At 37.4% G+C, this 16,155-nt stretch overlaps 1 protein-coding gene across 1 annotated transcript in view; it reads right to left on the reverse strand.

Moving 5' to 3' along the window:
- Window positions 1-1,054: 1,054 nt before the first annotated feature.
- The window catches only part of arid3a (AT-rich interaction domain 3A), a 43,003-nt gene continuing 27,902 nt past the window's right edge, over window positions 1,055-16,155 (reverse strand). The window contains exons 4-9 of the mRNA XM_039667413.2: window positions 12,722-12,794; window positions 12,006-12,189; window positions 10,056-10,303; window positions 9,347-9,604; window positions 4,608-4,697; window positions 1,055-4,515 (exon numbers count right to left, since the gene is read on the reverse strand). Of these exons, the coding sequence (XP_039523347.2) occupies window positions 4,403-4,515; window positions 4,608-4,697; window positions 9,347-9,604; window positions 10,056-10,303; window positions 12,006-12,189; window positions 12,722-12,794 (966 nt within the window). The 3' untranslated portion in view covers window positions 1,055-4,402. The remainder of the gene's footprint in view (window positions 4,516-4,607; window positions 4,698-9,346; window positions 9,605-10,055; window positions 10,304-12,005; window positions 12,190-12,721; window positions 12,795-16,155) is intronic.

The raw sequence follows: 16,155 nt of genomic DNA on the forward strand, positions 1-16,155 counted from the left end.
TGTTGTTTAACACCATACATTGTTCATCTAAATTCAATATGGTGTCAAACCTGAAGGTTAGGTTAATCATACACATTCAATGGGTTTCGTTGAACAAAATTTTGACAATTATGTTGGATAAAATAAGAAAATGTGTGCATATTTAAGTGCATAGTTGCCAGTGTTGGGGAAAGTTACTGTTAAAAGTAATGCATTAGAATATTGTGTTTCTTCCTAAAAATGTAACTAATTTCATAACCTAGTACGGAATGTAATACATTACGTTAACTTTTCTCACATGGGCTGGGCTTGCTTGTTTGTTTTCTTAATAACAAAAAAAGTTTGATTTTTGGAAAATGTAAAGGCCCTTTCAAAATTAATTCCTGTACAGTAGAGGTGCAGCTTTAAAAAAAAAAAAAAAAAAAAAACCCTTTCAGATGTGCTGCTGTTCTGGATTACTGAAGAATAGAACCAGAAGAAAGAATAAACACTCTTACTTCAGCAATAAAAAAAAAAAATGAAACAAATGTGATGTTTATCTGAAGACTTAAGCCATGTTTTGCCTATTCATTGGTTAATAAAATTCAGGTTTGTGTAATATTCAGAGTTTGCATTTCTAGGTTTTTATTCATTTTGAGGAATACTGAATCTGTTTTTCAGTGAGATGAGCAAATGCATGTTCACATATTTACATGTTAGTCTAGAACTAGCATCATGTTCACACAGCACACACAACTCCTCTGCACTTACTGATTTCTCATGGGGACAGAAAGTAACTTGTATTACAAATTTGAAAAAGGAACACAGAAATTTGATTGTAAATTTAATTAATTTAATGTGTTACTCACACATTAATTAACTCACATTACTTGTAAAGAATTATCTCCAACACTTGATTGTTACAATACTTTTTAATGTGCATTTTAAAAGCATGGTTTCATTTTGGTATAAAAAAGTCATTCAGTACCTCTAAAAGTTCTCTCAGAACAAGAACTATTCACAAATGTGCGCTGACATGTTTCTATAATATGGAGGGGTTTAAAATGGAAAAAAAAAATCAAGAACTGCACCAACATTACATCAGAATTACATTTTATTGTATTCAATGTTAACAGCTGAAGATCTCAATTTTGAAAAATCAAACATTGACAGATCTGATGCTTGACAATTATAAAATGTAAACGTTGAGAGTACATTTTGCAAATTCTGAAACAACAAAACTCATGAACTGTCTCTTTTAAACAGGGCAATAACACAACAGAAAACAGACACACCCAAACTGAAGCTCCAGAAGTACGATTACATTACATCATATAAAAAGGCAATAACTTCAGTTAAAAAAAAAAAAAAAATCTGTTTTGTCTGTTAACTGCATTTTGTTTTCAAATGTGTTGAGGTGTGCGTTTATTGTCATTTTCTGGGTTTTCAGAATTCAGACTGAGAGAGGTACAGTTGTTGTGAGACGATTTCCTAAAATATAGGTTATAGAGTATTTTGAATCCATAATATCCCATAACAGCACTTTTGTGACATTCGTCAGATCCCCTTTCCCCCAATTACATATCGATACAAAAGAAAAAGGTAAGGATTGTCTTTGTCCTTCACCACTAATAGAAACAGTCAAGAGGTCGACACTAAGCAATTCAAACGTTTTAAAAACGCACAAGTGGAAATACACAGAAGGATGCATCAATGGTACGTTCAGCACCGTAACCAAAACCTGGTCTCTCCAAGGAGCAATTTCAGATTCAAACTAAGCAAGCCAAAACTCAAAAGCACTCACATAAAAAAAAAAAAGGGATAGAGATTTTTAAAAAGAAAAGAACAAAATTCATATAATATACTTGCAATTAATAAAAACCCTTGTGTCAGTGAGCAAAGGGAAACATTTACCATTACCATTATAAAAGGGTAAAATAAATGTTATATGCACCGACCACAGCACTAAGATGAATATTTCTGTATAACTAGAGGTAGAATTGTATTTCCTGAGAAGACAACAAATGCCTTTTCTTAACATAAATCCTTAATTTCACAGCTGTCTATGTATTGGAAATGTGAATTACTTGATTTTTTTAGTGTAATGTTAAGTTCTGAAAAGAGAAAAGCTCACAAAGAAATATCAAAGAATAAGGCATCCTGCATTAATAGCAAAGTTGTATTGTACAGCAATTTTGGTTGTCCTGGCAATAAAGTTGACTACATTAGCATGCTATATTTAAGTTTTAAAACGTGCCTACTTTAAGGCATACATCAAAGTGAAAACAGATCCGACATCCCTCTTATGGATACCAACTGCTTTAAATGGGTGTTGTGTGTATCTGTCTTACTCTCCTAAGAAAGAAAGCAAAAACAGCATCTCTGATTGAAATACACTAAAGGCCATTATAATGAAAAACTACTGTTACAAAACAATGGTCACTTAAAAGTTGAGGGATTTGATTCTAAAAGGCAGACTGGCAGATGAAACGGGGAAAATTCCATGATCTCAATGTGCCATTTTACAAGCAAGAAGGAGCTTTATGGATATCATGGCTAATATTTTCAAATTAACAGAATAAAAGTGGACATGCATGTCCTGTTCTACTTCACAGCAGGTAAATCCATGTGAAAAGTGGCAAACTATGAAGGCTTGCAAACAATTCTGAGCTGATAAATGAGTCTTTGAGGTAGAGATTTGGCAGTAATGACTTTGATGTGTGATTGTCCTGACATAAATAGAAAAAAAAAATAACTAATATGTACAGTTGTACAATACAGACAGAAACAGTTAACAACCTTTTCTAGACTGTGTCCTGTACAGCAACTATGGTCCTTGTTGCTTCAAGAGTGAGCATTAAAATGAGAAAAAGAGGATGCAGTAGCTTGACGGTTAAGGATCTCATCAGTGAAAGCAAAGGCCACAAGTTTGATCCCAAATAAAAGATCAAGGCATTTAATTTTCTCCAAAGAATCTGTACCTGCAAGCTGTTTTGGATAAAAATACAGCTTTAAGCATCTGGAAACACCATTTTCCATCAACTAACTTGAAATGCAAACTAAATGATTCAATTTCAGATGAAAGACTACCATGTTTGTATCAATTAAAAAAAGAAAGTTTCACCCCTAGATGCCCACCAAGTGAGTTTTTTTGACCTTGCATACAATGTAATGCTAGAAGAGCTTGACAATAAATTGCAGCTACAAGTTGATAAGGACAGGAAAAAGACCTAACTGTCCGGAGCAGTTGATGGCATGATTAAAACAACCTAAAAAAACTAAATCCCTTTAGAAGAGAATAATCCATTCTGCTCAAGACACTTTGCACTTTCAAAACATCCCATTGTAATTCGAATTTTCTCTGATTTGTGCTGTTGGGTTTTTTGTTAAAAATACAGAACCAAAAACTGAAGCAAAGGCTGCATTGTTGGACCCCTAAATGACACTCAACACTAAATCTCCAGTTAGTGTAGTAATCAAACACAGGATGAATTGCTTGTTTAAATCTTAAAAAGAACGTATAATCAAACTGTGATGCTACTACTGATCAGAGTGAAAGCGCAAGCGCAAGTAAAATAACCTCTGAACTACTTCCAATTCAGCTTTAGAGCAACCATGGGCCAAAAAAGTTTGTGGGCTGTGGCAGTTTCAGGTAACGCCGTTCGGTCGCTGCGATGCCCCAGCCACCGTTGCGAGGCTCATGGAGAACGCAGCCTCCAGAGTTTGCCAAAACAAACATGAATTATGAAAACATTATGCATAATGCAATTATACACATCTACAAATGCATGCCAACAATTTTTTCAAATGAGTTCCTTAGCATTAATGTTCACTGCCCGAAATTAAGATCACTAACACCATCACAGAGCAGACCTCTGAGATGGGAAATCAAATGGTTGAATACTTGCAATAAAAAAACCTCCACGTCTTTAAGCACTTTGTATTGTGTTGGCGCTGAAGTTTGGACGCTCGCCTGTCAACAGCACTTTCAAAGTGTGCTGAGGAAAAACCTTCACAAGGCACTGCAGATACATACACAGGGAAAATAAAATCTATATCTAACAATATATTATTAGTTCAGACCCTTAAGCTGTTTGCATCACACGTTATTGTTAATGGTTTTGCTTATAGATGAAAAGCTTTCATCAGTCAGCGATTATAAAACCCTAAAAAGCAGAATCCTACTGCCTTGTTAACGCCAGACAGTGTGCTCACAGAAAGAGAAATAAATTATTCACAGGTTTTGCATATACATTATCTTTATAATAAACTCTGTTGTTATTTTAGATTTCTTTTGACTCCTGAACAAAGGAGCGCGTAAATAAAAGACCTGAGCTAGTGTACTTCAAGTTGAGAACGATTCAGTTATTCCTGACTAGTTTTTGGCATATCTTCTGTAGTAACTGAGATTTTGGTTTTGCATTGAGGGAGAGAGTCTGAGGTGCTAAGGCGATTGGTTGTTGGAGGAGGATGAGGTAGGCGTGTGGAGAACTGACTGAGAAGATTTGTTAGATGCACCCGATGAGGTCTGCGCCGCAGCCTGAGCGAAGAGAACACCTATTATGAGAAAACAGGAAGATTGGTCACAATCAAAACAAGGGCGAACTTGAACACACACAAAATATATGGGGTGATGACAGGCTCCTCACCAGTGTAGACGACTCCATTGAGCTCCAAAGACATGCTGATGCTGTTTAGGCCATTGGTAGTCAGGTTCATGGCAGAGTCTGGTCTGCTCTCTGATGGACAACAAACAGTTTACATCTGAATAAAAGCGGATTCACTTTGGAAAAGTAAGAGCACCACACTCCTTACTTATTTATGCAACACAGGCCATGTCCACACTAATACGTTTTCGTTTGAAAACGTATATTTTTCTCTCCGCTTTGGCCTTCCGTCCACACCGAGACGGCGTTTTAAGTCAACAAAAACGTATCGTTTGGAAAACGCTCTCCAAAGTGGATAAATTTGATAGTGTGGACAGTGAAACCGGAGGTTTTTCAAAACGATGACGTAAGTTTAGTCATGTGATCCATGTAGTACCAATAGATATTCATGTTTATCGGTATTGTGCCGGTTATGTTATTCATTTTTACACTGTTGCTAAAATATGTTACTTTCCAGACAGCAAACTGACATTGAATCAACGTGGAAACGACGTCTCTCATGACATTGAAACAACGTTGATTTTGCTCATCGAATTAACGTTGAACCAACGTCAGACGCGGCATTCTTCAAAGCTAAATGAAAATCGAAAATTGGTTTGCTTTCATAACGTTGAAACGATTTCAAGTTGATTTTCCGTTAGTTTTGAAAGAATGACGCGTCTGACGTTGGTTCAACGTTAATTCGATGAGCAAAACAATGTCAGATCAACGTTGTTTCGGTGTCATATTTCCACGTTGATTCAATGTCAGTTTGCTACCTGGGTTTCTATGTTACTTAATATGTGCTATTCTTCATAGCACAGTCCCGCAAAGATGACCAAACATATGGTGACTGAATTCGCGACCTGGACGCATCAGTGATGGTGAGATATTTTGCGAAATAAAATTATCCTGTAATGGTGCGATAACATTATTATTTATTTTCCCACCTGTATCATCTCAGTGAGATTGTGAAGTTTCACGCATGCGCAGTAAAGTGAATTTAGAAGTTTCTCACCCACACTGAAACGTCGGAAAATGCCTGAAAACGCTAGTGTGGACGGAGAGCGTTTTTAAACGAAAACCCCGTTTTCAAATGTATCCGGATTAATGCGGACGTAGCCACAGTCTAGTACAAGTTAAGTGCCAACATTTAATACATGGGTGGGGATTTATACAAATCACTAACCCAAAGTATGTGCAAAAGTAATAATCCTGAACGTATAATCTGAAAGCATACTGGCTACCAGCAGGGGGCGCTACTTCTCAGCCATCAAACAACTTTAAAAACAATGCAAACAGTTCACATGCAGTAACAAGGGGAATTTGCTCAGTCTCTTATTCATATTCCGATAAAATATGCAAGGTGAAACCTCAAGCATTTAACACCTCTAACCAAGAAAAGGAAATTAATCTGTGTTGAGGCAGGGATTCCCCACAAAAGAAAAGCTATTTGACTTGTATTTTTGTCTTTGCGGTTTAAAAATGGGTCAACACCTCCAGTCGTCTAATGAATCAGATAAATGCAACAGTCCAAATTTCAACTCTGATAAGATCTAATCAGAGCACTTTTACACATCCTCTTTCCCCATTCACAAGAACAGCATTTAGTAAGAACAGTACTAGAGTTACTACTGTGTGGGATAATGAAAGCTCAGACTAATGACTCACACTACAGAAGGAGGCTGACATCTCTACCCGATCTGCAAAGTGCACTCACCACATGCCAGTAATTTAGTCTGTGGTAATATTTTCACACACTTTTCTACAAAATAGTTAGTACCAGTGAATGATGATGTAAGAGGGGCTTTGCAGTACTGCACTAGAAAACACACCGAGTTCATTTCATAACCTCAGGAACCAGAAGTTGGATATTCCGCACACAGGTTTCCCTGAAACATCAGACGTTTTATAAAAAGGTGTTTTTTCTCAGGTTGGTGTTTATGGGAAAAGATAAAACCACAGTAAGAATGCAAACTGAGGCAACTCTATGTAGGCTAACTGTAATGATTATGTTTCAACGCACATTACAATGTATCCGAATATATTTGATCGTACTATATGTATTTATATATAGAATGTTACACATTTACTGAATTAAGAAATATGTACCGGTATGCATCTTTATGTTTACAGATGGTGTACTAATTAATGCTGCGTACTCTCTCTATTTTTATATACATATACACAGGCAGACGGATAACCGCATAAATTAGTACACCACATCAAAACAAAGATATTTGCAAATTTCTTAATTCAGCAAATGCGTAACATTATAGTATGTAGAATGTCCTCCATGGTAATGATCAGCGCAAATACGTAGAGCACATCAAATGTGGTAAATGGCAGCTCAACAATAGCTTGCTTGATGTGCGAGAACAAACCTCATTGGTTCTTGCACAAGCTCAACCGTGTTTGCACGCAATGTGAGAACAAACCTCATTGGCTTTCATGCGTACAGTGGAGCTTCTGTTTACCAGATTTCGTATGCTTTATATGTATGTGTGCTGACCAATGTTTATTCTGTTCATCCTAAAGCGATTGAGTCTCTTCAGAAGACTTAAATTAAACGGCTTGATGCATATGGATTATTTTTTACAAGTTTTTGAAGCTTGAAAGATTTGGTTGAATGAAACTTGGTGGAGAACCAGAAATCTCTACAGTAAAGCTTAATTAAAAATATCTTAATCTGTATTTTGATGATGAACGAATGTCTTATGTCATAGTTTTTGCTATTTTTTGGACCAAAATGTATTTTCGATGCTTCAAAAAACTGATGTCACATAGACTACTTTGATGATGTCTGTATTTCTTTTCTGGACAAGGACAGTATACCGTACACATTTTCAATGGAGGGACAGAAAACTCTCGGACTAAATCTAAAATATCTTAAACTGTGTTCCAAAGATGAACGGAGGTCTTACGGGCTTGGAACGACATGATGGTGAGTCATAAATGACATAATTTTAATTTTTGGGTACTAGAAATTACTAGAAACAAAATCAATTTAAGACCTTCAAGGTTGCTGTCTTTTTGAATGGATGTCAATGGAGGAGAGGCTTCACTACACTGAATAAACTGCTTTTGTTAGAAAACAGCTTATTTAAAGACTCAATCGCCTACCCAGCAAACAAATTATAGGTTCTGGGAACGTTAGTTTTTGGTTCCCAGAACGTTCCTAGAACTTTCCATTAAGGTTCCCGGAACGTTCTCCTTACGCTATAAAAATGGAACGTAAAATTAACCTACATGGAACGTTTCTATAACATTCTTGTTTGGTTCCCAAAAAAAAATAACCTCATGGGACCATTTGGGAACGTTAGGGTTCTGTGTTTGCTGGGTATCAGCTAATCTTCAACATACGTTTGCCATTAAACTTTAGGAAAAACGTCTGTTTTATAAGAGTTATCACAGACTTTTTTGTATGCAAACAGTGACTACCAGTCACACAACTCTGAAAGAAATTCCATGGCTTCAAGCTGATTGGTCATCCAGAGACCTGTGATCCAAGTTGGCCGTTAGGCTTTTTCCAATTGAAGAGCCACAGATCCTGTTCTCTCCCAATAATGAGGCCATCTCTGCTAGAAAGCTACAGGCATGTGAGTTTGATTGGGGTTGGAGCTAAACTCTGCAAGAAAATTGGATCTCAGTGGAGCCCAGCCCTGGTCTAGTTGGTTTTAAAATTTGTCTGCACATCCTTACTAATATATTTGGTTCATCACTTGCCTGGAGCCCAGAATGTTAAAGTGTCATTACCAGTGTTGGGAGTAACGCATTACAAAAGTAATACATTACAGTAACATATTAGTTTTTGCTGTAACGCAGTAGTGTAAGGCATTACTAATCATTTTTCAGTAATATTTTACTCGTTACATGTTCAGTGAGGCTTGTATTACAGTTGTATTACAGTGTATTGTCTGCTTTTACTTCTTTAAGGCAACAGACTGTGTGAAAGTTTTAAAGCAGTCTTTTAGTGCCAGTTCAGAGCGGTCGCGTCTGTAACATTGATTTTTCCTCATAAATGCGAACACGAAAACTAAAATAAAATGAATATTTTAAGTTCTATGGAGACTGGAGAGCCAACCCTTCCTCATCCGATTTGCGCAGTGTAATTCACAGAATTACAAAAAATATATTTTGCCTCCTATTTTTTTGTCACGCATGAATGTGTGTCTTTTCCCTAATATTAAAAATAAAACAGACTGATATTTGTCTAATGTCTGGAGTCCTTTAAGGAAGTAGCCTATATACGTTTCAATACATGTATTTTCTGAGAATTTTTATTTCAAGTTTTGACTACAAATGTCATGTCCATAATGCTGGACCCAATTTTAAATAATTTATCCTCAACTAGTTTTGTGGGTAGGTCTACGTATTTTATAATGTTAACTTCAAATAATACTAATAGCATAATTTAAAGATAAGGCAGCATTGGATCTGGACGGTAAGGAGAATAACGCTGGGAGTTGGAAGAAGTGTGTCGCGATTCTGTAGGTTCGTGGATCTGAGTCGTGTGGCGAATCGCAATTTTGGTTTCATATTGCATATCGTTACAGCCCAAAAGTTAAGTTCTACTTAGTTATTTTGGTGAAAGTAACTCAAAAGTAATACATGAGTAATGTAACGCATTACAATTCTGAGACAGTAATATTGTAAGGTAATGATTTACTTTTAAATAACAGTAACAAGTAATACCTAATGTATTACAGTTTGGAAGTAACTTGCACAACACTGGTCATTACCTTGATTGTTGATGCGAATGTTCATAGGGATTTGTGCCGTCATAGCCAGCAGGTTGTGCTGCAGAGCTCTCTGCAGTAGCCGCTGGTGTTCCTCCAGTGGTAGCGCAACTTTCTTCTCCGGGGGCTCGCCTGACTCCAGCTTGTCCCGCAGCTGCTCCAGTGCAGCTACCTGTGCGATGGTGGCCTGTGCAGCTGCAGCCTGGGCCGCAGCTACTGTCTGACTAGCCAGAGACACTGGCAGACGAACCCCGTCATCCTCTACAATGGAAAAAAGAGTTACACATTTGAAATAAAGCAAACCATATGGCAACATTAAAGGACATGTGTACACCAAGATGTCATTAACTCCTTCCCCACCAGCATTTTTGAAAAAAAAAAAAAAAAAAAAAAGCTGCCAGTCAGACTCAGCAGCAGCAGCATTTAAAAAAAAAAATATTTTACATATGGATATGCTTACAATCGCTTTCGCTTGTTTCTGCTGCTTCTTTGCCAGTGTTTTGAACAGGAGATTCAGTACTCTTTGAGAAGAGGTTTTAAAGTGACCCCAACCGTATAACAGTGAAAACACAAAAGACGTGAAATTCTCTCAATGGCGGAAAAGTGTTTTCTCACAAATGATGTACAATTTTTGTCAATGGCGGGGAAAGAGTTAAAGAGATGTTATCATGATCCTCTGCATTATTTCTGCATGTCTGTGAGCAGGTTTTACCTTTTTTAACTTTCTGTAAGGATAATATGGAGGCTCCGTTGCTGGGCAGGGCGATGCCCATAGGTGGCATGGAGAGTTTGGGAGAGGAGAGCATGGTGGGTGTTCCATTGGGCGAGTAGGTGAAGAGTGAGCTGCCAAAACCTTGCCTGCGCCCCTCACGCCGGTTACTGTCGATGGCCGCCTGCAGCTCGTTGGGATTGCTGAGACCCCTCTTCTCACATTCGTAAGGATACAGATACTTCATATATCTGCGGAGGGGTGAGAAATTAAGAACACACAATAAGTTCCCTACTAATTCATGATCTAATTGTCCCTTTCAGACAAACCAACCTGCAGTCTTCTTACAAGGAAGGGCTCCCTGGAGTCACCCCGTATTATGTAGTCTTAAGCCCAAAGTATAAATGGCATAATTATGTTATTTGTCACAATAAGCGAGAAAGATTGACATGGAGTAGCTAAATCTCAAACCTCAGGGGAATCACACACACACAAAACAGAACAGGCGTGTCTGCTGTCAATTACAGAACAGCGTGGAACGGTACGTAATGCGCTAGTTTATGATCGAATCAGAGAAAAACAAATGCACAAGCGTGGTTTTTCGAAAAAAGAAATCGCAGCTCACAAGCAAACGATGCTGCTGAGACATGTCACGTGTCTTTGCGGGTTGTGTGTAAACGCACTCTCTGATTCCTCAAACACTGAGTCAACTCAGCAACACGAGCTGCTTGTTCCAAAGAAACACGCGAAAAAGAGAGATACTGACAAACGCCCACCAACAAGTGCCTCCACTCCACAGAGCAGCTTTCCATAACACAAGCATTTACAAATGCTACAGAATATGAAAAGGATTAGTTTTATACAAGTTATATTTTATTTTTAAGATGGCAATATTTAAAATAATTTATTTTATTTCCCAAAATAACTTTTTTCTACATTTATTATTATTTAATAAGCATTAAAAGCAAGCGGCAACATTCTAATCTGAAAGATGAAGCCTACCCGGAAGTACATCTCAAATCCGCTAGAGGCCGGTCCCAAAAGGGAGCAAATATCCGTAAACGTCATGTTATAATGTCCGTTTTCACAGCATAAATTCATATGTTTACAGTTTGGTCCCATGGACTTTTATTGTAACCTTCAATATGTTCCACGTGCCTGACAACTGTGAGGGGGGTGAATTTCTTTCTAACTCGTTAGTTTAGATCATATTTAGATATAAAACGTATGACAAAATAAGGGCGGTTAACTTTGATTGACAGCTGATAACGGGCTGCGCCGAGTGAATTTGATATCTCGGCCATGATCTGACACAACACATCATACCACCTCTGTATCCTTTCTGAAACTTTTGTATTTTCCAAGATTTTCCAGTATGGCACTGCCCATACCCCCCATAAACAGCTTCAAACCCGTTTTTCAGAGAGCCTATGGGTGACGTCACAGACGCTTTGTCCATATTTTTTACAGTCTATGATTAAAAGCTATCTGTGAGTTTCCTTATTTTAGAATCTCAAAGACTATGCACTCTTTCGTTAGAAAAAAATACATACATATTTACAGAATAAGCCTTGTCAGTGACGTATGAGAAAGAAAAAAAATGGAAATAATCGTTCAATAATCGTAATCGAGGTGACTTTTTCGATTAATCGTGATTATGATTTTAGCCAAAATCGCACAGCCCTAAGCCAAGCAAAAGGTTTATTCTGGTTTTATTACAAGCTCTGTCGCGTTCTCTTTTTACCAGCAGACAACTTACCTATGCCACTACCACTCCATACACGCGTCAAAGCAGCCGGGGCCACTTTTCTCTTTTGTGACTCATGTACAGTATGCAATTTATTTTTGAACAAAAAATGTTGTACCTTTAAATAATAACTACATAAATGCCATGCTGTACACATGTAAGTAAACATCACTTCTCCTGCAGTGGAGGTGTCAGCGATTACTTACTGTGTTCTGAGAGTGAAGGCAGCGCTAGTGATGGAGGTCGGCAAGTTCAGGCCCTTCGTGATCTCCCTCCACAACTTTTTATTTATGACCTCCACCAGGCCCCCCTTCTCTGTCACCAGTTGGTACAACATGTAGAGGTCCAACACCTGCTTGGCCATGATGGGAATCCTGTTCACTGGGGTCCCTGCACAAAAACAAACAGCTGCCTTGAGCAGTTTGAAAATATACACTATAAAAAGAAAGAAACTTTATTTGGAAAAACGTCAGCGTTTTTCCTAGGCAGCAGGTTGTCGGACACGCATTTGTGCCATGCAAAAACATGGCTGATAAAATTCTCACAGGTCATTAATTTATAAATCAGGAGAGGGTTTAACAGCTGTTGGAGAACATTTTCCAAAGCTGGTGGAGCGGGTTTATGTAAATGTATATGGGAACACATGCTTCAACAGTTCCAAGGCCAATCATGACATAGACATGTGCTAGCACTCCCACGTTTATAATCACACATGAATGTGGGAGCCACAGCCCAATTTCAGCATGACACAAACAGAGGAAACTGCAGAGCTTTGACATAAAATACACATAAAAAGATGAGCTGGGTGTTGATCTCAGTGCATAAGGGGAGACTTTGGACAGGCCTGAGTGATAAAGGACTCTATAAGATGTCATATGGAGATGTTTCTGAGCAGGAAAAGGGTGATTTTCTTTACACATACCTCTCTTCTGCATAAAACTGAACAGATCGTCCAGGAACTCCTTCCTCTTTGGGTCACTGTCCAGTTCATAGAGCTGCATAAGGAAAAACGGACAAAAAAAAAAAAAAAGTTAAACGCAAAGTGCAAGAAAATGTGTTCTCATCACTCTTGACTTCCTGATCAGGAATTGCATTATCTAAGAAGTAAAGCACAAGAGGCCAAGCAATATTTTGAAGTCATGGCTAAAAAGCATGGTTAGCTAGTAATAGGCTTTACAAACAGGAAAACCGGTCTCAGTGTCTCACTGCATCCACTTTGAACTGATACCGATATCTATGGACTATAGCTAATCAGTTAACCTAGCTGGTAACACTTTACAATAAGGTTCATTAGTTAACTACATTAGTTAACATGTACTAAGAATGAACAATACTTCTTCAGCATTTATTAATCTTAGTTAATATTAATTCCAACATTTACTAATACGTTATTATAATCAAAGGTTCTATTAGTTAACATTAGTTAATGCACTGTGAACTAACATGAACACACAATGAACAGCTGTATTTGTATTAACTATTAACAAACACTGTAACTAATGCATTGCTTATCGTTAGTTCATGTTAGTTAATGCATTTACTAATGTTAACTAATGAACCTTATTGTAAAGTGTTACCACCTAGCTTGTTCTTTTTTATTGCTGCAGTTTATTCTATTTTTTAAATATCTAAATGTTAGTAAGAAGAAAACTAAAAAGACATAGATATGCATGCAATGGACATTGGTTATGCTCATCTTCCAACTTTGAAGTTATCTTAGTAAAACAGCTCAGTATTTAACAAAGCACATACAAAGACCTGAACCGTACGCCATGCAACCTTTTTTACAGAATATGGAAGTTTGTTGTGCATAACCCCCCATTACGTGCTTGAAACATATTTATTAACATTAAGTGCACTGTTGCTTCTAACAAACACTAGATAAAAAAGCACATCTATCTATCCATTACAGCTATGTTTGGAACAGCATGCTACCATACTAAGACCAACTATACTTTCCAAAATGAGCAGTAAACAAAGCACATTGTGCAGAACAGTAAACACAACAATGCAATATGCAAGACCTTACTTTTACACTCCAGTGAATGAGCCACAGTAATACCTGTGCCAGGTTTCGATTCAGTATTTGATCAATTACATTTTTTGTTTGTTAATCTTGTTATATGCATGTCATCTGTGAAGCACTATAAGTTGCATTTTATGTATGAAAGGTGCTAAACATATTTGTTTTATTATAATGTTTCATAATAATGTCTACAATGCAAAAGACGATAACTGGTCACTGCAACATGATGAGGTGATATAGAGAGGAACATTTTTTAACAATACAGCATACTATACTTTTAAACGTCTATCATTGCATAATGAATTCTGTTTCAAATACTATAAAAAGTAGTCAATATACATTATAAGTGGTGCAGTGGAAGTATCAAGCTAGAACCTTCCAAAACAGTCTGTATGCATGATCCAATACACTGTTGTGAACGATCATTGTTCATTTTATGATTCATTAAATATGTAAATGTAAAATGGTATTTTAATCAGATCTTTGGATTTAATTAAAGCAATATTATAACGAAACGTGTGAATACCTGAAGGACCTTTATGATATGATAGAAGTTACATCATGTGCCGAAAAGTCAGGCTATTTAATCACGCACAGGCCAAAAAAACGGAGATGGTAGCTGAGCAATGGGCAGCATTAAATCGCTCATTCTTTCCAATGAAAGGAGGGGGCGGGGGGATGGGGGGGATGGGGGGGGTAAAGGCAATGCTGGGGGCCAGCAGAGGGTTAATTACAGGATATGCACGTTTTTGAGGAGTGCCATACAATAAATCTCTCAAATGGCTTGCCTCTTCTCTATTTTCAGTTGGGTACTCCGAACACACCCTTATTTTTCCCTTACCCATTATTTTACTATCAATGTCCCTTTTACCTGCCAGTCTGTAAAAAAAAAAACAGCCGCCCAGCACTCCATACCATTCTAGGTCTTTATAATACCTCAAAGTAATGCTTAAAGGGATAGTTCACCCAAAAATTAAAGCTACAATGTGTAACTCTTTTAGTTTATTCTTAGCTAAAAACACTTAGTTCTTTCAAAAATATATGTGCTCATTAATGTATATCTACTTCGTTCAAGTAATAAAGTATTCTCGCGAGTGTATAATACGCCATTGAAAATACATACGGGTAAGGGCATAGATATGTATATAAAGGCTAGATGTGCTACGGCGGAGTTTCTATCGTCATCACCGGCGGCCATCTTGTCACAGACAAGCTGATGTAAGATGATTGGATGATTATTTTTTGGATGATTATTTATTTATACACTTTCTATTCATAAGTATGCAGTGTCATAGTTACATCTCTGACATTTATAACAAACCAAACCGTTTGAAAATCAGTAGAAAATTGAGCAAGTTATGGTTATTTAAATAGTACATGTACCATTACCACAATGTTACGAGTGAGCGAGCTGCCTGTGACAAGATGGCCGCCAGGTGGAGACGACGACCTCCATTGGCCAGCAGCGCTGACGACACATCTAGCCTTTACATATCTATGGGTAAGGGGGTCTAATGTTGGTCGCCATGTTGCCCCTCCATCTTGAAAGTACATTAGCCAAAGAGGGACATACCCATTAATTCAAGCTTCGCCTTTTGCGTTTACGATTGAGTTAACACTCATGGACGAGGTCAAAATGGAAGCCATGTTAATCTTGGACTACATTGGCCACCGTAGGAGTTAAAACGAAATCGGAATTGCGAGGAACAGAAACTAATATTCACTAGATGGTCATATACCTTTTCACCGCTAGATGGGGGTTAAAAAAAAACACAGTGTAGCTTTAAAATTTGGTCAAAAATTAAAACAACCCTTGTGATGTTATTCTAAACTTCCAGACTTTCGTTCATCTTCGTAAAACAAGTTGTTCCTCCATTGACAGCCTAAGTAACTACCGCTTTGACGTTTCAAAACGTTCATAAAGAGATCGTAAAACTAACTAATCCATATGAATTTTTGATTTTGGGTGAACTATAACTAAGGAATCCTAAGAAATCACCAGGTAAACAGGAACCAATCATTAAGATTTTAACTCTTGCTCTGAGATCTCCCCTTTAGGGGATTTCAGCTGTCACTAATGGATAGAACCATAGATCCTTTTGCCCCAAATTCTGCTGATTCATCCTAAGCCCCCACCCTCATACAATGGAAACACATCTGTTTATCTGTTTTAAGGGGGTGGAAGAAGAGAATGTAGAGATCTGACTGTACCTCAAATTCAGGGTGGAGAAATGTACCATAAAAGAGTCGGTTGGATATGAATTTTAGGCTCTAAATGTTACATCAAACTTGGTGGTAAAATAGAAGGAATGACTAACATCAGAGCTATG

This window comes from Pimephales promelas, chromosome 21 (genome assembly GCF_988280905.1).
Source record: "Pimephales promelas chromosome 21, fPimPro1.hap1.1, whole genome shotgun sequence".
NCBI lineage: Eukaryota > Metazoa > Chordata > Actinopteri > Cypriniformes > Leuciscidae > Pimephales > Pimephales promelas.